Below are 23,840 nucleotides of genomic sequence, written 5' to 3'. Positions count from 1 at the left end.
TCCTCGTACTTCCTTCGCCTGCTGTGCGGAGGGCCTTGCGCATGCGCGGAGGTGGGGGGCAGCGGGACTGCGGACCCCAATTGCGAAAACGCTGGGAACTCGGGGACCCGCCCGGCCGCCCCGAGGGTCGGAGGAGGAGGAGGAATGTAGGGTGGAAATGATCGTCCTGGGCGGAGGTAAGGCTGAGCGTTGCAGGACAGTGAGAGGCTCCCGACTAGCAGACAGGAGACCTGGGTTGTGCTGAGAACTCGCTAGATGACCTGAGGCAAGTTGGTTTCCTATTTTCCCCACCGAGCAGTGAGAAAGTTTTTGTCTGGAGTCCCTTTGCAGCCCCTGTCTGGGTGTCTCAGTGGATTGAGGTCTTATTTGAGATCCGTTCACCGCAGCTGGCGAGCACCCGGCTCTGTTCCGCCCAATTAAGCAACAGCTTTGGCCGCGGCGCTCTCTTGAGATTGGAGTTGCCTCTGGCGGGGGCCTGGTTGGGGCTGGAGAGGGCGGGGAGCCTTCAGTGACAAGCCTGATAAAAAGACTGCCTTAGGTAGGTGCAACTTTGTAACTTCCAATCTTTATATTTAAGGTGTGGATCCAATTTCTAGATTAAACAGTTAGAGGGTTTAAACTCTAGCAAGCTTAAACTTAAAATCATTCCCCTTAATGTAGCTCCTTGCCTAAAGAGAATGTACTTTAACATATGCTATGTACCGTAACATAAACAACAAGGGCTTTCTGTATAGCCCAGGAAACTGTGTTCAATATTTTGTAATAACGTATAATGGAAAAGGATCTGAAAAGTAACATATACACACACATATGTACACATAAATACACATATGTACAGATATAAATATATACTGTATGTATATATGTGTGTATATATATATATCTGAATTACTGTGCTGTTCACCAGAAACTAACACAACACTGTAAATCAAGTATACTTCAATTTTTTTTTTTTTTCTTTTTAGGGCCGTACCCTCGGCATATGGAAGTTCCCAAGCTAGGGGTCGAATGGGAACTCCATCTGCTGGCCACGGCCACGGCCACAGCCACGGCAGGTCCAAGCGGAGTCTTCGACCTACACCACAGCTCAAGGTAATGCCAGATGCTTAACCCACCGAGCAAAGCCAGGGATCACACCTGCATCCTCATGGATGCTTGTCAGGTTCATAACCCACTGAGCCACAACGGGAACTCCTTATACTTCAATTTAAAAAAAAAATTTTTTTTAATTAAAAAATTTAAGTGCGTGCAGCATAAATACTGAATTTGGAAAGGATCCATCATCACAGAAAGGCCATTTCCTCAGGCCCAGGTGTAAGGAACTTGCCTAATATTGGTAGGAGTGACTTTGTAACTTGGAGTCCTTGCTTGTTTGACTCCTTTTCTCTTCTGTTACAGATAGTAACTGTCCCTGTTGAAGCCCCTAGCTGGGTTCCAGCCAGAACTAAGGCGCTAGCAGACATGTAAAGCTGGTCATGCTTCTACACTGCTTGATTCATTTCGAGCCCAGTAACAGAAGAGCCTTCCTGAGACTACTGTCACCATACCTGCCTGTCAGCTTCCCGAGGTTAGCTGATGTGTGAGTGTTTTGCTGTATGCTGTCGTGGAGGTCAAGGGGGAGGGACAGGAAAGGGAGGCAGATGCTGAGACCCCAGAGGACACAGAGAGAGCTAGTTCCTGAGGTGCCATGATGGAGGGGCACTGCCCTCTGCCACTCCCACCCCCAATCACAATGAGCCAAATGCCCAGCCCAAGAGCTGGGAGGTATTCCTGCTCTTGGTGTTAGGAAGCAGTGTGCCCTGCCCCCAACAGAGTCCGTTTTGTTACCGGCAGCCAGTTTGTAGGAAATCCAGACCGTATTCTCCCAGTAGAAGGCTGACCAAAGCAACACTGCCCTCCTTCCTTAGTCAACCAAGTCTGTGAGGTCTGACTGTCAGTTGTAGGTGGGCCATCTGCCCCCTTGCCCAGATTTTTGTTGATAGGCGTCCATGATGGTCAGTTCCTCCATGATGAGGTGTGGGCCTGTCCAGCCCTCTTTCCTAAGGTAGACTCGTGGGAGGCTAGGCAGCTGCCGCCTGTCCAGTATGGGTGTTAACTGGGGAAGGGTAGGCATTGTGTTGTGTTTTGAGTTTTTGCCATCACAGGAGCCACATCTAGTGTTAGACTCACCCTGTGTCTGAGACTACAGCAAAGCCTGAGCACCATGGCAAAGACCACCCACCGACATGCCACCCTAAATTAGCCTCACCCCTTTGAGACACTGCCCCAGATCTCAGTGACTTCATGTCAGAAGCAGACCCCACCACTCACAGTGGTGAGTGGACACTGTGATCCAGCCCTCAAACCCCTTCTTTCCATCCACCGACAGGCAGAGTAAGAGGCAGGCATTTGGCTAAAGCAGCCTGTTTCTTCACAGTATGTTTACAGCTGCTTAAAGCTTTGGAAAGTCAGGGAGTTCCCATCATGGCTCGGCAGTTAACGAATCTGACTAGCATCCATGAGGACGTAGGTTTGATCCCTGACCTTGCTCATGCGTTAAGGATCCGTGAGCTGTAGTGTAGGTTGCAGATGCGGCTTGGATCTGATGTGGCTGTGGCTGTGGCTGTGGCATAGGCCAATGGCTACAGCTCCCATTCGACCCCTAGCCTGGGAAGCTCCTTATGCCACAGGTACGGCCCTAAAAAGAAAGAAAAAAAAAAACCTTTGGAAAGTCAGTTTTTTCTCAGCAGAGGCATAACTGAATGACAAAACCAGTTTTCTCCTTACTTTTTTTTTTTTAAGCCTGAGACTTCAGAGACCTCAGGGACTTCTTTCAGTCCTCACAGAAACCTGTACCCTGGTGATGGCACAGAGGGACTGTTTTCTTGTCCTTAGTCTGAATGACTGCCGGGAAGGAAGGCAAAGGTAGAAGAGCCAGACCCCCAGCTCTCCCCACAGCTTCTAATCTCAGACCGTATTATCAAAGCTCACTGGAACAAAAGATTTTGAGTCATGAGCGAAAACTCTTGCTCTTTTCGTAATGAGAAAGAAAGAAGAGATGGACAGGTAAGCAAGCACTTTTGTTTGGGAAAGAATGTGTTGGTTTGGAAAATGCTGTTACTAGTAATAAGACAGAGCACATATCAAGAAAATGCAGAGCCTTAGCAATGTTTAGAGAAACCCAGCATGGCTGTTCTCTCTCTTTTTTTAGGGCCGCACCTGCAGCATAGGGAAGTTCCCGCTCTAGGGGTCAAATCGCCACAGCTGCCAGCCTACATCATAGCCACGACAGATCCAAGCTGAGTCTGCTACTTACACCACAGCTCACAGCAATGCCGGATCCTTAACCCATTGAGCAAGGCCAGGGATGGGACCCGCGTCCTCACAGACTCTAGTCGGATTTGTAACCTGCTAAGCCACAATGGAACTCCCTTATTCTCTTGGTTCTATTAATAGAAGCTTCTAGTCTCCTCTGGTCTGTTGCCTTTTCTGACAGCTTGTTTTCTAAGTGGGTTATAGGGTTTGGGTTTGATTTGCTTGGGTGAAAGGAGAATTTCAGTGAGGAATTCCACCCCCCACTCCAGTTTATATTTCATCAGTTTGGCTTGTGTACCTCACTGGCCCTTTCTCTCTCAAACTCCTGTTTTAGCCTGATTCTCCTCAGGCCCCTTGGTTTCTGGTGCTGTGCCTTGTGTGAGCCAGGCAGGTAGCTTACCCTGCATTCCTCACCTCTCTCCCTTCCTTGCCCAGAAATGGTCTTAAATGGAGCCTGTGGGATTCGGACAAAACCTTTGCTTTGAGAGTGTCCGAGAAGATTTTCTTCACTGTACCAAGACAGGTGAACTGTTCTTGCAGAGGCCTTCTGTGTTTGGGCTCTGGAAGGACGCAATTGGAGAGGGAAGGGAAGTTTGCATCTGTCCTGAGTCACAGATGCTTGCAGGGAGTCATTTAGCATGATGAATCACCACTTTTTTTTTTTTTTTCCTTTTTGGGAGTGAAATGCATAGGGATCACTTTGTGGGTAGAGGTGACAGACCAGCACTGGGATAGATTTTGTCTACAAGCTGTAATCCTTGAGAAATTTGCTATTGTATAAAGCTCCCATTCGCATGGGTAGTTGTAAGAGATAGAAAAGAAAAGAAAGAATAGATATGGCCACTCATCCTACTTCCAGTATAAATATCCCCTATAACCAGCAGAGGTGTTTACCAGAGGGAGGGGTTTTGTAAACAGCAGACGCCAAGTAAGGCAATAGCAGTGACAAGGCCGACCACTAAGCCTGTCTATCACGTTACTTATCGACTAAGTTCATCCTTTCTTTTTCTCCAGGGCCTTGACATAAGCCATGATTCCTTTCTTCATTGTTTTCCTTTAATTATCTAGTTTTTTTTTTTTCTTTTATTTAGTTGAGAGAATAATATATTCGCAAATTCAGAATCCAAAAGTGCAGAGGAAATGCTTTCCCCACTCTTGTCCCCCAGCCACCCAGCGTTCCTGCTAGAGGCAAAGTTACTGCTTCCTTGTATGTAATTATGGTAATAGTTTCTGCAAAGACAAACAAGTATACTTATGTATTTCTTAGAAATACAAACGGTAGCAGTTCTCTTGTGGCCCAGCAGGTTGAGGGTCCGGTGTTGTCACTGCCACAGCTTGGATCGGCTGTGGCATGGGTTTCATTCCTGGCCTGGGAATTTTTATGTGCCACGGGCACAGCCAAAAAAAAAAAAAAAAGAACGAAAAAATACAAATGGTAAAATAGTGTACATACTCAGCCCTTTGCTTTTTCACCTAGTATGTCGTGAAAATGGTTCCATGTTGTCCTTAAAGCACTTTCTTATTCTTCTTTATGGCTATGTAGGATCTCACTGAGTCAGTATGCTTTAATTTGTTTAAAATTAGTCCATTAGTGACAGTGTGATTTATCATGGTGATCATTTTGAAACATAGAGCTATTGAATCATTGTCTTACATACCGGGAACTAATGTGGTGTTGTAGGTCAATTATACATCACACACAAGCCAGCAAACTCATAGAAAAAAAGATCAGCATTATGGCTCCCAGAGGTGGGGGAGTCGGGGAAGGGGAATTAGATAAAGATGTTCAAAAAGTACAACTTAACAGTTACAAGTTCTAGGAATGTAATGTACACATTTGATAGTCAATACTGCTGTGCATTATAAATGAAAGTTACTAAGAGAGTACATCCTAAGAATTCTCATCACAAAGAAAAGACCAGTTTTTGTGTTTGTTGAGGCTGTACCTATGCAAGATGATGGATGTTCACTAAACCTGTTAGGGTAATCATTTCATGATGTAAGTTGAATCAGCGCTGTACACCTTACCCTTATACAATGCTCTGTGTCAATTATATCTCAATAAAACTAGAAAAAAATATAAATCAATTAAAAATCTATTGATGGGAGCTCTCGTGTGGCTCAGTGGGTTAAGGATCCAGTGTAGTCACTGCTGCTGCTCAGGCTGCTGCTGTGGTGTAGGTTCAATCCCTGGCCTGGGAACTTCCGCATGCCATGGGCGTGGCCGAAAAGAAAGAAAAAAAAAAAAAAAGGACAAGCCATCCCACCTGAGCCCCACAGCCAACCTATAGGATCATAAAAGATAATAATTAAAAAACTCTATTACTGGATATCCTAGTCTTCTGCTATTATAAACAGTAGCGCTACCATATATTTGGAACAAGGGTGAGGGAGTTCCTGTTGTGGCTCAGCAGTAATGAACCTGACTAGTATCCATGAGGACTTGGGTCCCATCCCTGGCCCTACTCAGTGGGTTAAGGATCCTTCATTGCCAGGAGCTGTGGTGTAGGTCAAAGATGCAGATCAGATCTGGTGTGACCGTAGCTGTGGTGTAGACCAGCCACTGCAGCTCCAATGGGACCCCTAGCCTGGGAACCTCCATATGCCACAGGTGCAGCCCTAAAAGGACAAAAATAAAAAAAAAAATCTGAACAAGGACGAACATATCTGTTAGGTAAATTCCTAGCATGCAATTGCAGGCCCAGAATATACACAGCATACATGATTTGGTCAGGTATTGTCAAGCTGTAGAGGTGGTAATAATTTACTCCTCAGTGTCTCATAACTGTTGGCCTTTAGCCAACACAGTGTTGGCACACTTTATGACCTTTGGTAATAGGATTATTATCCTGAAAAATATTATCTCAGAGTAGTTTTATGTGGCAATTCTCTTTTTTTTATTTTATTAGAATATAGTTGCTTTACAATGTGTTAGTTTGAGGTGTACAGCAAAGCGATTCAGTTGCACGTATTATATATTCATTCTTTTTCAGATTCTTTTCCCGTATAGGTTAATACAGAATACTGAGTAGCGTTTCCTGTGCTACACACTAGGCCCTTGTTTTTTCTTTTTTTTGTCTTTTTAGGGCCACACCCAAGGCATGTGGAGGTTTCTAGGCTACAGGTCAAATCGGGCTATAGCTGCTGGTGTACACCACAGCTCACAGCAACGCTGGATCCTTAACCCACTGAGCAAGGCCAGGAATTGAACCTGCATCCTCGTGGATACTAGTTGGTTTCATTAACCACTGAGCCACAATAGAAACTCCTATTTTATATACAATAGTGTGTATCTGTTAATCCCAAACTCCTAATTTATCCCTCCCCCCCTCCCCCTTTGGTAACTATGTTTTCAAATGAGATCAGGCAGCATTCAGGGTGGTGTGGCTGTAGCCTATAAGTTTGTTTTCAAAATTTAAGTCTGTTACTGTTTTGTAAATAAGTTTATTTGTATCATTTTTTTTATTAGCATCTACATATAAGTGATACCATATGGTATTTGTCTTTGACTTACTTCATTTAGTATGGTAATCTCTAGGTCCATCTATGTTGCTAAAAATGCAGTTCTTTTGTTCTTTTGGAAGGGGGGGGGGGGCAAGCCCAAGCATGTAGAAGTTCTGGGCCAGGGATCGAATCTGTGCCATGGCCATGACCCGAGCCACAGCAGTGACAATGCTGGATCCTTAACTGCTAGGCCACCAGGGAACTCTGATTATTTCCTTTTTATGGCCAAGTAATATTCCATTGTGTATATGTACCATGACTTCTTTATTCATTCCTATTGATAGGCATTGGCGTCTCTCTTGTTAGGAGTAAGGTTGAACATTTTTTCTTATGTTTAACAAGGATTTGTGTTTCCTTTTGTGTAAACTATTCTATATCCATTACCATTTTTCTACTGTGTTGATTTTTTTCCTTACTGATTGTAGGTTGTTGGGTTTTTTTTTAACATATTAGGAAAATGAGCCCTGGATTGGTGATGTGGGTTGCCCAAAGTTGGCCAGATGTTTTTTTTTTTTTTTTCAGCTCTAAAAGAGGAAAGGTTTAGCTGAGCAGAAAGGCCAAAAGTGAGTAAGCTGCCTTGCTCAGCTCTGCTTAACTTGGGGAGTGCCCTCTATGGCTCAGCAGTAATGAATCTGACTGGTGTCTGTGAGGGTGTGGGTTCAGTCCCTGGCCCTGCTTAGCGGATTGGGGATCCGGTGTTGCCATGAGCTGTGGTATAGGTCGCAGACTTGGGTGGGATCCCTCGTTGCTGTGGGTGTGGCATAGGCCAACAGCTGTAGCTCCGATTCGACCCTTAGCCCTGGAACCTCGTATGCTGTGGGTGCGGCCCTAGAAAGCAAAGAGCAAAAAAGCAAACCAAACTACACTTAACTCAGAGCCCTGAGACCTTTAATGGAGCCAAGAAATCTGTATAAGAATTTTGAGGGAGTTCCTATTGTGGCTCAGCAGTAATGAACTCAACTAGTATCCATGAGAATAGGGGTTTGATCCCCGGCCCAGCTCAGTGGATTAAAGGATCCAGTGTTTCCGTGAGTTGGGTAAGTCGCCGATGTGGTTCGGATCTGGTATTGCTGTGGTGTAGGCTGGCAGCTGCAGCTCCATTTCAACCTCTGGCCCAGGAACGTCCATGTGCCACAGGTGTGGCCCCAAAGGAAAAAAATAAAAAGATTTTTGAGGTAACAGTGACTCAACTTTTTGCAGTTTGAGATAAGACCAGGTTAAATAGAAGTTTTCCCTTACAGTACTCCTTGTAGTTGACTTCTCAGGAGTTTATCCATTTTGTATGTGTGCATGTGTTTTCCTGGAAAAGATATGACATTTAAGCTTTCCTCTTTAGGCAGCTGATAAGTGCCCCAGAGACTGACTCTGGTTTATCTTGCAGGTTGAAAGTGTGTCTGCTGGGTACTCTCCACCATGTGACAAGGACAACAGTGCTCTTCTGGCTTTTAGAGGAATTCCTGTATGTATCTCCCACACCTCAGGACCTCTCGCCAGCAGAAGCTCAAGTTGCATGAGCCGGGGGCCGGGACGCAGGATGGCACCGACCCTCCCTTCCAGTAGCTCACACTTCAGGGGGTGGCAGGGGACAGACATGCAAAACAACCTCCGTCTAATAAGATAATTGTTATAGTAAAGCAGAAGATAATATGCAGCAGGAATACCAAAGGCACACCGCTGTCCCAGTTGTATTGAATGAATTTTTGTCCGTTTACTATTCAGGGAGTGCATATGAGTGTTCTTTCATAGCCCAACTTGCACATCATAGTTGGAGTTTTCCAAGTGCCTCTTTTTTTTTTTTTGTCTTTTGTCTTTTTTTGTTGTTGTTGTTGTTGTTGTTGCTATTTCTTGGGCCGCCCCTGCGGCATATGGAGGTTCCCAGGCTAGGGGTCCAATCGGAGCTGTAGCCGCCAGCCTACGCCAGAGCCACAGCAACGCAGGATCCGAGCTGCGTCTGCAACCTACACCACAGCTCACGGCAACGCCGGATCGTCAACCCACTGAGCAAGGGCAGGGACCGAACCCGCAACCCCATGGTTCCTAGTCGGATTCGTTAACCACTGCGCCACGACGGGAACCAAGTGCCTCTTTTAATTTTTATTTTATTTTTTATTTTTTTGGCTTTTATTTTTTTAGGGCCACCTGGGGCACATGGAGGTTCCCAGGCTAGGGGTCTAATTGGAGCTGTTGTTGCCGCCCTAGGCCACAGCCACAGCAGCTTGGGATCCGAGCCATGTCTACGACCTACACCACAGCTCACAGCAACAGCAGATCCCCGACCCACTGAGTGAGGCCAGGGATCGAATCTGCATCCCCATGCACACCAGTTGGATTCATTTCTGCTGTGCCACAAGGAGAACTCCCCACATGCCTCTCTTTAAGATTGACTGTACTCAACCCGTCTGGGAAGATGAGATCCTTCTGGTCTCCAGTTTCAAGAACACTCAATACAGGGAGTTCCCTTGTGGCTCAGTGGGTTAAGGATCCAGCGTTGTCACTGCTGTAAGGCAGGTTCAGTCTCTGGCCTGGGAACTTCCACATGCCACTGGGGAGGCCCCCCCCAAAAAAAAAAAGCACTCAGTACATCAGGTGGGACGTGTTGTATGGGTGGGGGGCCATGGACTCTGCCCTCACACTGACGGTCAGCTGCCCCTACAGATCTCAGAACTGAAGAACCACAGCATCCTCCGGGCCCTGACAGTGGAAGCTAACGGATGGCAGCCAGGTGGTAAGGTCCCCTTCAGGGCCCCTGAAGCTTGGGTGGGACTCAAGGCAGAGTTCCCTGTGGGTCTGCTTTTCCTCATTTGCATTTCCCTCACTACTTTCCTGTAGAATTTTACAGATTTATCATTCCTCAAGGAAAACTGGAACCAACACTGGATTAGGAATCAAAAGACCCAAGTTCTAATTTGGTCTTGCAAGCTCAGCTAGGGCTTACTCTACGCCTTTGGGCAAATCGTACAACCTCTATGTCAGCAGTGAACACGGGTCAAAGGGATGTTGTGATAATGAAAAGAGAGTATGTGAAAAGGCTTTGAAAAGCCACACTATTTTATCTACTTGACATGACTCTTCTCATACTTTTTTTTTTTTTTATTGCTTTTTAGAGCCGCACCCATGGCATATGGAAGTTCCCAGGCTAGGGGTGGAATCAGAGCTACAGCTGCCAGCCTACACCACAGCCACAGCAATGCGGGATCTGAGCCACATCTGCAATCTACACTATAGCTCATAGCAACACCTGGTCCTTAACCCACTGAGTGAGGCCAGGGATTGAACCTGCATCCTCATGCATCCTAGTCGGGTTTGTTAACCACTGAGCCACGAAGGGAACTCCTCATACTATATTTAAAGCTCATTCTATCTGCTAGTTTATTACATGAAAGAGTACACTCACCAATTCAGAAGAACCAGTTTTGGAATCAAGTATCTATGGCTTAGGAGTTCCCGTCATGGCTTAGTGGAAATGAAACTGATTAGCATCCATGAGGACGCAGGTTCAATCGGTTCAATCCCTGGCCTCACTCACTGGGTTAACGATCCAGCATTGCTGTGAGCTATGGTGCAGCACAGCTGGGATCATATGTTGCTGTGGGTGATGTAGGCCAGAGGCCACAGCTCCAATTTGACCCCTAGCCTGGGAACCTCCATATGCCACAGGTATGGTCCTAAAAAGACAAAAAAAAAAAAAAAAGTATCTCTGGCTTAAATCCTGCTCTCTCACCCACCAACTCCATGACTTTAAGTAAGTAACTTAATCTCTCTCTTACTTTGCTCATCTGTAAAAAGGGGAGTATATTCCTATATGATAGAAATTTTATAAGGACTAAATGAGATAATGTAAAATGCATAGCACACTGAATATAAATCAGTGAGTGCTCATTGGTACATAATTGTTATCTTTAAATTATGCAAATTATGTAATCTCCAAGAATATGGGTCTATTAAAAATATTGCAGTGTACAGAGTTCCCTGGCATCTCAGTGGGTTAAGGATCCTGTGTTGTCACTGCTGCAGCTTGGGTCACTGCTGTGGCGTGAGTTTGATCCCCAGCCTGGAAACTTTCACATGCTACAGGCACAGCAAAAAAATAAAAAGTAGATTAAAAAGAAATTCCAGTGTAGAAAAATTATTTAGAGGTTTGTGAAGTTTCTTTTAGTTGAATTTTGTCTTTGCCGTGATGTAATAAACCCAACATTTATCAGAGATTTTGTTTTAAATGCCAAAATATTTTTTATTTTGATACAACTGGCATTTATGTGCCAGATTTTTTTTTATGACTGCACCTGTGGCATATATAAGTTCCTGGGCCAGGTATCAAATCCAAGCAGCAGATGAGGCAACGCCAGATCCTTTAACTCACTGTGTGTGCCAGGCCAGGGATTAAACTAGAGCATCTGCAGTCATTCCAGCTGCTGCAGTCTGATTCTTAACCCACCAAACCATAGAGGAAACTCCCAGATATTTTTCTTTCTTTTTTTTTTGTCTTTTTGCCATTTCTTGGGCCACTCCCACGGCATATGGGAGGTTCCCAGGCTAGGGGTCCAGTTGGAGCTGTAGCTGCCAGCCTACACCAGAGCCACAGCAATGCAGGATCCAAGCCGCATCTGCGACCTACACCAGAGCCCACGGCAACGCCGGATGGTTAACCCACTGAGCAAAGGCAGGGATCGAACCCGCAACCTCATGGTCCCTCGTCGGATTCGTTAACTGCTGCGCCACGATGGGAATTCCCCCCAGATATTTTTCATTGTATTTTAAAATGACTGAACTTCCCCCATGGCTCTCAACATAACTACACGGCGTTGCTTCTACAGTGGCTGTGGCTTGACCCCTAGCTCGGGAACTTCCCTATGCCACAGGTGCAGCCACTTGGAGAAAAACAAATAAATAAAATAAAAATTACAGTGTTTTCACTGTGGTGCAATAGTATGGGCAACATCTCTGCGGTGCCGGGACACAGATTTGATCCCTCCCTAGGCCCAGTGGGTTAAAGCATCTAGCATTGCCTCAGCTGTGTCATAGGTTGCAACTGTGGCTTGCATCTGATCCCTGACCCAGGAACTCCATGTGTTTTGGAGTGGCCAAAAAAAGAAAAAATAATGAATTTCAGTTCTTTCCAGATTACTCTCAGCTAATCTCAGCCACTAGGCTGACTGACTCCGCAGTGCCATTTACTGTAGGAGTGGGCGGAGAAGTGCCTTAGTAAAGGAACCTCCGACAAAGGGGGAACCGTAACGGGAACCGGGTTTGTTCTAGAGATGTGTGTTTGGGCCCCTCTTTTTTCCGTTAGTGTGGGGGAAATGGCATTGGTGTCAGGATCGTCTTCGGGCCGGGAGTTGTCCACCTGCCTTGTGGGAGACCCAGGCAGGAAAGGAAGACGTGCTCTTACCCAGCCGGGTTGGCTGTTGGTCTCCAGCTTGGATGCCAGATTGCAGTGGCCCTGAGACGTTGTACTTTCTGTTGACTGCACTGCTGTCACACCCTGGCCCGTGTGGTTTATGCCCCGGCTCACATCATAACCTTTGCTCAGCTTATTTGTAGGTGAGGGGGCATGGGTCAAAGGTTGTTTGTCATGATCCGCAGGCCGATGAGCCAGTGCAGCTGGTTGTCGGTGAAGGGTGGGCAGTGGGGGCCACCTTCTCAGCGTCGTGATGAGCATCCGTGGCTGCTGTCCCACTGTGTTTGTTTAGCCACTTTGAGCCGCTTTCCCATCGCCCAAGGGCCCAGCAGACTGGAAGTAGGTTTTATTTTATTCCCTTGACCCTGTCGAGCACTCTGTGTTCTGTTGACGTTATCTAGTTTGGAAGCCCCATGCTCAGTGTGGCTCCCGTGGGCTGGGGCCGACAAGATGGAATTTCTCAGAGGGCCAGACATTCAGGACCCTGGACCCATCTCACTTGCTGCCGCCCTGCCAGACCAAGCCCAGACCCAGTGACACTAGCTGATGTGGACTGAACCCTCCCCTTGGGGCCACGTCCTCCCCTAGCAGTTGAAGAGTTACATCATCCTCACTTGCAGAGCAGTTCATTGGCATGTGATGTCCTCAGCCAGGGCTGCGGGCCAGAGGGGAGCTGTCCTAAATGGCTTTCACCACCAAGCTGGAGGGCTCACGAGTTCTGGTGTCAAGTGGCATCTCTCCATCTTTCCCCTTACTTGCCAATGTCTCCATAGCAAGTGGGAAAAGCCACCGGCCATGTGGGCTAGAGAGTGGCAGCTTCAGTATGGAGGACAGGGCTGGGTGGTGGTTCTAGAGCACACGTCCTGCTGCTTTTTTCCTCCTCTGTCCCCTCCGGCCCCTTTCCTTGTGCTTTCATTCATTCATCGAACATTGACTGAGCGCCTGTCATGTGTCAGGCACTGAGAACCCTACCCTCACGTAGCTGCCAGGGCAGCAAGAGTGTCAGTGACAGCACTGTGATAAGCACGGGGTGCCAGGCTCTCTCAGGGAGCAGCTCCTCATGCAGACCATGGAGGTTAAAGACGGCACCCAGGTGAGGGCAGTGCTGGCATTGGCCGCAGGGTGAGACGGAGCTGCCTCAGCAGAAGCCAGAACTGAAGGTGGGAGAGCCGCCTGTGCAAAGACACCAAAGCAGGTGGTTGAGAAACCCCAGGTAGTTCTGGATGCCCTAGGACCCAGCCAAAGAGGCAAGAAGGATCCAGATTGTGAAGGGTTTGTGTTTTGTCTTGAGAGTTATGGACAGTCCCCAGAGTAGCACGGTGACGTCAGATCTGCCAACTTGAAAGCTCACTCTGGTGGCCGTGTTGCGAGGGTATCTGAGGGCAACAAGACCCCAGGCAGGCAGATGAGGCCAGGGCTACGATGGTGATTCCGACACACCCAGATCTCAGAGGGTCTTTTTTTCTCACTGTTGCAGTTGTGAGTACAGAGGTGCTCAGAGCCCAAGAAGAGTGGGAAACTGTGGACAGCATCCATCCAGAGACAGGTAACGGGAGGCATGGCGCCACCTCCACACAGTGCTGCCATGTGGCTCATGCTCTGCGCCTCTGGGACTGGGAGACAGAATTCCTGAGTGTTCTCCTTTTTGCTGTGTGGCAGAGGAGGAAATCTCTCCCCAGTCCAGAGGTGATGCCTTCTGACCTCTGGAGCAGATGGGGATGGATGCCAGGGGAGAGGGCCGCCAGCTGCCCAGCCCTGAGGGCAGATAAGGAGGGCTGTGGTCAGGGTCAACTTCTGCAGGGTGAGGAGCTCGGGCAGAGGATGGAGGCAGGCAGCCAGGACCCCTGCTTAAGGTCGGGCAGGTTGTTGCACAAGGAAGGTCCCCAGAGATGGGGGCCGGAGCTGTCTGCTGGAAGACTCTGAGGGCTGGGTCAGAACTGTTTCATGCTTTTCTGAGAGGTTTGAATGAGCTGTGGGGGGTAGAACGGGGTCCCATATCTAGCCTGAGCCCCCTTGAGCTCCTGAAGAGATGTTCAGTGGACTGTATCAGCCTTTACCTGCATCGCTAACTGATGGCTTATCCCCTGCACCAAGGGATGGAGGGGGCATCCCATTCATAACCAGGGCAGGAGGCATCCAGGCCAAAGCAGAAACTAGGAAAGGCCCTCACCAGCTCGGCAGCACACTCCTACTTGGGTACCTACTCCTGGCAGCGACTTGCCCTCACAGATGAGTGGCCTGCAGGGCGCCCCCTGCAGACCCATCCCTACTCACAGCAGGCTTGGCCTGCCTGCCTCTGAACAGACGGCTCTGACAGGGAGTTGGCCCTGCCGAGTCGGCCGTTGGTGGAGAGCTGGTTGTAGCTGTAGGTGTCTGACAGTTGAGGCCAGGGCCGGGCTTAGGGGTGATGACCGGAAGGCCCTTAGCCAGTGTTTGCTGCCAGAATGACTCTTCTCACAAGTCCTGCTGTGTCTTCCCTTTTGCCACAGGGAGCCAGGCCAGCTCAGAGCAGCCTGGGCAGCTCATCTCCTTCAGTGAGGCCCTGCAGCATTTCCAGACCGTGGACCTCTCCTCCTTCAAGGTATGACCGTGGGGAGGTTTGGGATCTCAGGCAAAGCACCGTCTTCCCAGGAGCCAGGTTTCCACTCCACCAGGACAGGGCCCTGGGCAAGCGAGGTGGAAGCTGCTAGGGCCCTGTTCCAACTAAGAAGTCTTGGGGCACAGGATCACGAGTGGCCAAGGCCCAGATGCAGACAACAGATGATGCCTGTGCTCGGAGACATCTCCTTCTACTTAGAAAGAACCTGGGAGCCAGAGGAGCTCTCTCCAGAGAGTCAGCAGATACTTCACAGCTTCTGTCCCATTTCCCTGGCCCAGAGGCTGGCTGGCCACTTGGCTGGCGGAACCGCTCCTTTCTGCAAGACTACTCCTGTCCTGAGCCTGTTGGTTAAGTCCATTAAAGCAAATGAACCTGGCCCTCTGCCCATTGCCTGCACCTTCCTCCCCAGAAAAGAATCCAGCCGACGATTCGAAGGACCGGGCTCGCTGCCCTCCGGCACTGCCTCTTTGGGCCTCCAAAGCTCCACCAGGACCTCCGTGAAGAAAGGGACTTGGTCCTGACCATCGCTCAGTGTGAGTGGTCGGGTGCTGCCGCTGGGCAGGCACTGCATGAGTGGTCGGGCAGAGAGCAGGGTTTGCCCACGCTGTTACTGAGACTAAGCCAGGGCTCCTGCACGTACCATGTTGGGGGTGGAGAGCAGGGTGTCTGGAGCACGGGCTAGCTCCGTCTTGGCTGTACCCAGTCCTCCTCTGAGCGCCAGTTCAACAGAGTGTGGGTGTGTTTCTGGGCAGGTGGCCTGGATAGCCAAGACCCAATGCATGGCCGAGTCCTGCAGACCATCTACAAGAAGCTGACCGGCTCCAAGTTTGACTGCGCCCTCCATGGAGACCACTGGGAAGATCTGGGCTTTCAGGGTAAGAGAGAGGAATGGTTCCTCTTCTCTCTGACCCCTTATTCCAGGACTGGAGTGAGAGCCCAGTTGTCATCTTCCTACCCTGGCAGCACCACGAGACAGGACATCTAGGACAGAGCATCCCAGGGAGAGGGTACAGCACATGCAAAGGCCCCAGGGTGAAATGTGCGTAACTCTTCCAGAGAAATAGCAGGTACTGTGGCTGAGGTGGGAAGGGAAAGAAGGTTAGCAGGCCCATGTAAGACATTTACTCTGAGATGGAGAGCAACGGAGGAATAGGATTTGGAGTCCATGTCTTTCGTTTTAGGGAGTTCCCTGGTGGTCTGGTGGCTAGGACTTGGTCTTTGCTGTAGCCTGAGTTCAACCCCTGGTCTGGGAACTGGGATCCCACATTAGGCCACTGCACACCATGGCCAAAAAAAAGAAAATTGTTTTATATTCTGTCATTTTTTGAGTGGAACAAAAGTGATTGCCCCTGTTTTGGGATTATAGTGTTTTTTAAAAATCATATTGAATTATATTTGTATAGAATAGGAAAATATCTTAATTTTAAAAGGAAACTTTGGGAGTTCCCGTCGTGGCGCAGTGGTTAACGAATCCGACTAGGAACCATGAGGTTGCAGGTTCGGTCCCTGCCCTTGCTCAGTGGGTTGACGATCTGGCGTTGCCGTGAGCTGTGGTGTAGGTTGCAGACGTGGCTCGGATCCCGCGTTGCTGTGGCTCTGGCATAGGCCGGTGGCTACAGCTCCGATTCGACCCCTAGCCTGGGAACCTCCATATGCCGCGGGAGTGGCCCAAGAAATAGCAACAACAACAACGACAACAACAACAACAAAAATGCTTATAAAAGGAAACTTTATATGTCCGTAGTGAAGTGGTGCTCTGTTGGCATTGAAATGCGTTTGTGCCTTTACCCTCTTTCATCTATAATCATCTTAAATATTCTTTCTAGATACACTGAGAATCACATCCGTGTTAGGATTTTTGTTTCAACCATTAATTTAAACAACTCAGGAGGAGAAGCAAAGTCTGGTGTTTTTTACCCACATATTTACTGTCTCCACTGTTCTTTCTTCCTTTTTGGTATTGTTAGATTCCTTCTCTTATCACTTCCTTTCTGTTTCAGGAACTTCCTTTAGCCATTTTCTAAAGTAGGTCTGCTGGCAGTAAATTCTCTTAGCTTTCCTTCATCTGAGAGTATCTTGATTTCCCCTTCACTCCTGAAGGATAATTTCTCTTACTGTAGAATTCCAGGTTGATAGTTCTTTTCTTTCAGCATTTGGGGGGGGGGGGGGGCGGAAAGAGTTCCCATCATGGTGCAGTGGAAATGAATCCAACTAGGGACCATGAGGTTGCGGGTTCAATCCCTGGCATTGCTCAGTGGGTTAAGGATCTGGCTTTGCTGTGAGCTGTGGTATAGGTTGCAGACACAGCTTGGATCTGGCATTGCTGTGTCTGTGGCGTAGGCTGGTAGCTGTATCTCCGATCAGACCCCTAGCCTGGGAACCTCCATATGCTGTAGGTGCAGCCCTAAAAAAAAGACAAGAAAAAAAAAAGATAAAAATAAGTGTGGGAGTTCCCGTCATGGCTCAGTGGTAACAAACCGGACTAGTATCCATGAGGATGTGGGTTTAATCACTCAGTGGGTCAAGGATCTGGCTTTGCCATGAACTGTGGTGTAGGTTACAGACATGGCTGGGATCTGGCGTTGCTGAGGCTGTGGTGTAGGCCAGCAGCTGTAGCTCCGATTCAACCCTTAGCCTGGGAATTTCCATAAGCCACAGGTGCAGCCCTAAAAAAGACAAAGAAAAGAAATGTGCTCCTTCCTTTTGGCCTGCATCATTTTCTGATGAGAAATCTGTTGTCACTTGAATTATTTCTCCCTAATCAGTAAGGAGTTGTTTCTCTTTCTCTGCTTTCAAGATCTTTTTTTGTTTTCCTTCGTTTGCAGGAGTTTGCCTGGGATATGTCTCAGTGGGGATTTCTTTGGTCTTATCCTGTTAGGGGTTTACTCACCTTCTTGAATCTGGAGGTTTATGTTTTTTGCTGAATTTGGTAAATTTTTAGCCATTGTTACTTTGAGTACTTTCTCAGCCCTATTTTTTCTCCTCTTGTACAATCCTGATGATACAAATGCTAGATTTTCTGTTACTGTTCCATGGGTCTCAGAGGCTCTGTTCATTTTGAGGGGATCTCTATACAGCTCAGAGGTCTCCAAGGCTCTGTCATTTTTTCTCTGTTTTTCCAGTTGGGTAGTTTCCATTGTTCCATCTTCAGTTTCACTGATTCTTTCCTTTGTTGCCTCTATTCTACCGTTGGGCCCATTCAGTGAGGTTTTGTTTTCTTTCCCCTTTTTTTTTTTTTTGGATCTATTTAGGGCCTCACCCATGGCCTACGGAAGTTCCTAGGCTAGGGGTTGAATTGGAGCGGCAGCTGCCGCCCTATGCCACAGCCAGAGGAACAAACAAGGATTCCAGTCGCATCTGTGACCTGTACCACAGCTTGTGACAACATGGATCCTTAACCCACTGAGGGAGGCCAGGGATTGAACCTGCATCCTCACATACGCTATGTCAGGTTCTTAACCCTCTGAGCCACAACAGGATCTCTTCATCCAGTGAGTTTTTAATTTTAGTTATATTTTTCAGTTCTAAAGTTTCTGTTTGGTTCTTTATATCTGATATTTCTTTATTGAGACTTTCTATTTTTTTCATTTTTTGTAACGTGTTTGTAATTGCCTATTAAAGACATTTTTATGATAGGTGGTATAGTAGTTTTCTATTATTGCTGCAGAAAATTACCATACATTTAATGGCTTAAAACACAAGTGTATTATCTTCTAGTTCTGTAGTTCAGAAGTCTGGCATAGGAGTTCCCATCGTGGCTCAGTGGTTAATGAATCCAACTAGGAACCATGGGGTTGCGAGTTCAATCCCTGGCCTTGCTCAGTGGGTTAAGGATCCGGCGTTGCCGTGAGCTGTGGTGTGGGTTGCTGACGCAGCGGCTCGGATCCCGAGTTGCTGTGGCTGCGGTGTAGGCCAGCGACTACAGCTCCAATTCAACCCCTAGCCTGAGAACCATATGCTGCGGAAGCGGCCCAAGAAATGGCAAAAAGACAAAAAAAAAAAAAAAAAAGTCTGGCGCACTTCACTGGGACAAGATCAGGGAGGCAGCAAGGCTGTATTCCTTTCTGGAGGCTCTGGGAAAAGCTCTTTTTCCTGCCTTTTCCACCTTCTAAAGGCTGCCCATATTCCTCCTCCTTCAAAGCCAGGAACGTAGCATCTCTCTGATTCTGTGCTCATATCTCTTTCTCTGACCCTGTGCTTCTGCCTCCCCCTCTCACTTTTTAGGACTCTTCTGACTACATTGGACACTCCAAGATAATCCAGGATCATCTCCCTATTCTGCCAAGCAACCTTCTTTCTACCCGCAATCTTGATTTTGCCTTGCCTTGCAACAGAACATACTTGTAGGTTTTGGATATTAGGATTGGACATATCTGGAGGTGCTAGGCTTTAGTCCACCTAGAACAGCTGCTGTAAATTCCTTATGAATAATTCTAACATTTGTATGATCTCAGTGTTGCTATCTATTGATTATACTTTCTCATTCAAATTGAGATTGTCCTGGTTCTTGGTGTAATGAGTGATTTTTTTTTTTTAATTGTGTCCTATACATTTGGGGTATTGACATTCTGGGTCCTCTTTGTTTTTTTATTTTTTTGTCTTTTTAGGACCACACCTGCAGCATATGGAAGTTCACAGGCTAGGGGTCAGATCAGACCTACAGCAATGCACGATCTGAGCCATGTCTGCAACCTACACCACAGTTCACAGCAATGCTGGATGCTTAACCCACTGAGTAAGGCCAGGGATTGATAGATAGTAGTGGGTATCCATCTAGTGGATGGATCCACTAGTGGATACTAGTGGACTCGTGGATACTAGTCAGGTTCATTACCACTGAGCCACAACAGGAACTCCTGGGTCTTCTTTATTTTTTTATTTTTATTTTTTTTTGTCTTTTGAGGGCCGCACCCACGGCATATGGAGGTTCCCAGGCTAGGGGTCTAATCAGAGCCACAGCTGCCAGCCTACATCACAGCCACAGCAACATAGGATCCAAGCCACATCTGCGACCTAGACCACAGCTCATGGCAACACTGGATCCTTAACTGGGCCTTTCTTATATCTTCTCTTTTAGCAGGCCTCCTCTGACACTGAGGAGTGGGGAAAGGGTGATGTGATGTCACCTCATTACCACCAGGTGGGAATAGAATGCTGGGCTGCCTCACTGCAGTTCCCATGTGGCCTCCACGGACAGAGAGTGGGGGGCTCCTTAGGACCAAGGAGGGCTAAAGTCACAGCTTCCCACTTTGACCACCCTGGCAGAGCCAGTGGCACCTCATAGTAGTCAGGCAGGGGAAATCTAAACTCTCCACTTGGGCTGTGATCAAGGTAACCAAGTCATTGAAGCTCACAGGGCAGGGGTTTCATTAAGTCTTGGTCACTTAATGGTTTCCTCCTGGTTTCTGTTATAGGAGCAAATCCAGCCACAGACCTTAGAGGAGCAGGCTTCCTTGCCCTCCTGCATCTCCTATACCTGGTGATGGACTCCAAGACCCTGCTGATGGCCCAGGAGATTTTCCGCCTGTCACGTCACCACATCCAGGTAGGGCTTGGGTGGGAAGCCAGCAGAGGGCGGTGGGCTTGGACCTGGGTGCAGGGTTCTGCTCAGTGTCCAAGGGGGCCTCGCCAGTAGAGGTCTTCAGTTGCTGAGGGTCCTCGGGAGGGCCGAGGCACAGCAACCATGGGCTTCACCTGTCCCCTGACCTGGCTGGAATCTGGGCTCCACCACTCATTAGCGTGTGTTCCAAGCAAGTGCCTCAGCTCCTCAGAGGCTTGGTTTCCTCATCTGTAGAATGGAAATCATGGAAACTTCATCTAGATAGTTGGGACAATTAAATGAGATAGTCTAGTTCAAAAGCACTAAATGCGACATGCTGTCCCTGCCCTCCCCGTGTTGGCAGGTTCTCCCGACCCTGGAGGAGGACTTAGCCTTCTGTGCCCAGGGGAGAAGTCTGCCTCTGGGGCCAGGTGACACGTGGACTTACCAAAAGGCCCAAAGTGGCACCTGTGGCCCTCAGGTTCTGTCCAGGCCTGCCCTCTGGGGTTGGATTGAATGGTTTGCCCAGGTAGTACAAGGCAGTAGTCCCTCCATTTTAGAAAACCACCTTGACCTGTTCCCTGCCATTTGCCTCTCCCAGATTCATGGGGCCTGGAATTCATTCATTCACTAAACAAGTATTTATTCAGCATTCCCTGTGCTAGTTATTGTTCTTGGTGCTTGGGGTGCATCGTGAACAAAACAGACAAAAAAGATACAAAACAGTAAGTCTAATACCTAAGTAAATGGTATAGAGTGTGTCAAACGTGGTAAGTGCTCAGTAGGCAGAGCTAGGGGAATGTGGGAGGGTTACAGTTTGGGGGGGTTGGGGTGCGCTCATGAAAGAGTGAGACTTTAACTAAGCCTTGGCAGGAAGGAGGATGTTAGCCAAGCTGGTGTTTCGGGGCAGAGGGAGCTGTTAGAGCAAAGGTGCTGAGAAAGGAGTGTGCATGGCCTGGGAAGGAAGAGCAGGGAGCCCGGCCGGACCATGGGGCGCAGTAGGAAAGGGGGCCTTGGGCTAACGGGCACCAGATGGCATAGAGCCTGGCCCACTGCGATGGGGAGGCTTGGTTTTACTCTGAGTCAGGTGAGGGTTTTGAACAGCCTGAGCTGATGAGATCCAGCTTACCTTCTTCAATACATCCTGCCAGCTGCCAGGTTGAGAGCAGTGTCTGGCGAGGGCTTTTATAATCAAGTTAGAAATGATGGTGGCTTGGACCAGGGTGTTTTCAGAGGTGTTACGAAGTGATCACTTTCTGGATATAGAATTTTTTTTATTTTTTTATTTTTATTTTTTGGTCTTTTTAGGGCCACACCCGAGACATATGGAAGTTCCCAGGCTATTAGGGGTCGAATCGAAGCTGTAGCTTCCGGCCTACACCACAGCCACAGCAACTTGGAATCTGAGCCACATCTTCGACCTACACCACAGCTCATGACAACGCTGGATCCTTAACCCATTGAGCGAGGCCATCAAACCTGCGTCCTCATGGATACTAGTCAGATTCGTTTCTGCTGAGCCACGACAGGAACTCCTGGATATAGAATCTTGAATGTATGGGCTTTAGAAGGTAGAGTCAGCATATTTTTCTGATGGAATGGATACAGATGTAAGAAAAAGAGAGGCTTCAATGGTGATTTTTTTAGTCTGAAAGACAAAGTGGCCATTAACTAAAAGGGAAAAAGAAGGAGCAAGTGTGGGGAGTTCCATTTGCCATAACATTTTATTTTATTCTATTGTTTTATCCTATTTTATTCTGTTCTTTTGTGTCACACCTGCTGCACACAGAAGTTCCCAGGCCAGGATCCCTGGATCAAATCTGTGGCACGGCAGTGACTCAAGCCACTGCAGTGACACCACCAGATCCTGGGCCCTCTAAGCTACGTGGGAACTCCCTCGCCATATACATTTTAGATTGAGGTCAGAGAACCCTACAGAATCGATGTTCTTCACGTCGGGAGCACCGTGTCAGTGTTACTGCTGGGGACGTGGACCCTGATCATGGGGTTAAGGTGATATCAGCCAGGTTTCTCCACTGTTAACTGTTTTACCCTTTGTAATTAATAACTATCTTAGGGAAAAAACTTTGAGCCTCTGCGCATACCCTGTTTATCCTCAAACTTGGCTCTCCTGGTGATTTTCTGTTTTCCTCATTCCTCCTATATTTGCTAGTTGGAATTCTTCTGAAAGAAAGAATGCTGTATGCTATTTATTTATTCACGTACTTTTTATATTAGCGTGGACTCAAATATTTCTTTTATTCAATGAGTTGTAATTATTTTTTTGTTGCTCAGATTGTTTCGGCTTTGGCCATTTTAAGAGCTCTTTCAGCTCGGTACCTGTGCCCTCTCAGCACGCCCTGTCCTCTCTTGAGCACTTTTTAACTTCCTGGATACCAGAAGATGCTCTCAGCTCATGTTGTTGTTTTCCCTGTATGATTCCCAGCCCTGGGATCCACCACGTCTCCAAGGAGCGCTTGTTCTTTAACTGGAGAATAATATTTGGAAACCAAGATCTGAGTGCTGGGTGTTCTCACTGCTTCTAGGCCCCCTCAGTGGACAGAGCTTGGAAAATTATGTGTATGTCCCTGGTCCCCTTCCGACTCTGATAGGAGAGGTCGCCAGTGGTGAGCAGGCCTGCCCACCCCAGGCAGCACTTCCCAGAGAACAGGAAGGTGGATGGGGGGGCTGCCCGAGGGATTGGCCGAAGGTCAGACCTGCAGCGTTTTCATCAGAGCACAGCGTCTTAGAGCTAGAGTCAGGCCAGCCTGCGCTGCAGAGACAGACTGTCCCAACAACTATGTGTCACTGAATTCTCACACCCTCAGCTTCTTCTTTTGTAACTTGAGAAGGTAACTCCAACCCTGTAGACTTATTGTAAAGTGAAAAACTGTGTAAAGTGCTAAGCACATTAGTCATTCAAGGCATGTTGGTTATCACAATTACTTTTTTGTTGTTGTTAATCTTTTTAGGGCCGCACCCACGGCATATGGATGTTCCCAGGCTAGGGGTCGAATGAGAACTGTAGCTGCCAACCTGTGCCACAGCTACAGCAACTTGGGATCTGAGCCGTGTCTGCGACCTACACTGCAGCTCATGGCAACGCCAGATCCTTAACCCACTGAGCAAGGGCAGGGATCAAACCCTCGTCCTTGTGGATCCTAGTCGGGTTTGTTACTGCTGAGCCACGACGGGAACTCCTATCATAGTGACTTTTGGTTTCACTGAGTAAAAATACATGTTGTATACATCTTACGGATAATACATGACATACATGAGTACATCTTGTGTTTTTTAAAATCATGTCTGTCCATGTGTGCGTGCACATACATACCACACACACACACACACACACATACATGGCCATGGGTAAGGTAGAGCCATTTTGTTTTATTTTGTGGTGTGTCACCACATACACAGACACACACACACATACACGGCCATGGGTAAGGTAGATCCATTTTGTTTTATTTTGTTCCTTTTTCTTTCTTTTTTTCTTTTTTGGC

At 47.8% G+C, this 23,840-nt stretch overlaps 1 protein-coding gene across 4 annotated transcripts in view; it reads left to right on the top strand.

Annotated features, from left to right (window-relative positions):
* The first annotated feature begins 38 nt into the window (after positions 1-38).
* ELMOD3 (ELMO domain containing 3) overlaps positions 39-23,840 on the top strand; it is a 31,542-nt gene continuing 7,740 nt past the window's right edge. The window contains exons 1-10 of one of the 4 annotated variants that reach the window (XM_047781647.1): positions 39-176; positions 1,399-1,567; positions 2,782-3,045; positions 8,180-8,257; positions 9,442-9,523; positions 13,674-13,742; positions 14,686-14,777; positions 15,205-15,328; positions 15,548-15,670; positions 20,210-20,340. In XM_047781647.1, the coding sequence (XP_047637603.1) occupies positions 2,992-3,045; positions 8,180-8,257; positions 9,442-9,523; positions 13,674-13,742; positions 14,686-14,777; positions 15,205-15,328; positions 15,548-15,670; positions 20,210-20,340 (753 nt within the window). In that variant the 5' untranslated portion in view covers positions 39-176; positions 1,399-1,567; positions 2,782-2,991. Of the gene's footprint in view, positions 177-1,398; positions 1,580-2,781; positions 3,046-8,179; positions 8,258-9,441; positions 9,524-13,673; positions 13,743-14,685; positions 14,778-15,204; positions 15,329-15,547; positions 15,671-20,209; positions 20,341-23,840 lie in introns of all 4 variants that reach the window. The other 3 variants (XM_047781644.1, XM_047781645.1, XM_047781646.1) reach the window with 3 other exon arrangements.

The sequence above is a fragment of the Phacochoerus africanus genome, chromosome 5, assembly GCF_016906955.1.
Source record: "Phacochoerus africanus isolate WHEZ1 chromosome 5, ROS_Pafr_v1, whole genome shotgun sequence".
In the NCBI taxonomy this organism is placed as follows: domain Eukaryota; kingdom Metazoa; phylum Chordata; class Mammalia; order Artiodactyla; family Suidae; genus Phacochoerus; species Phacochoerus africanus.
The sequence above is the reverse complement of the archived record's forward strand: the minus strand, read 5'-3'. Positions and strand labels throughout refer to the sequence as shown.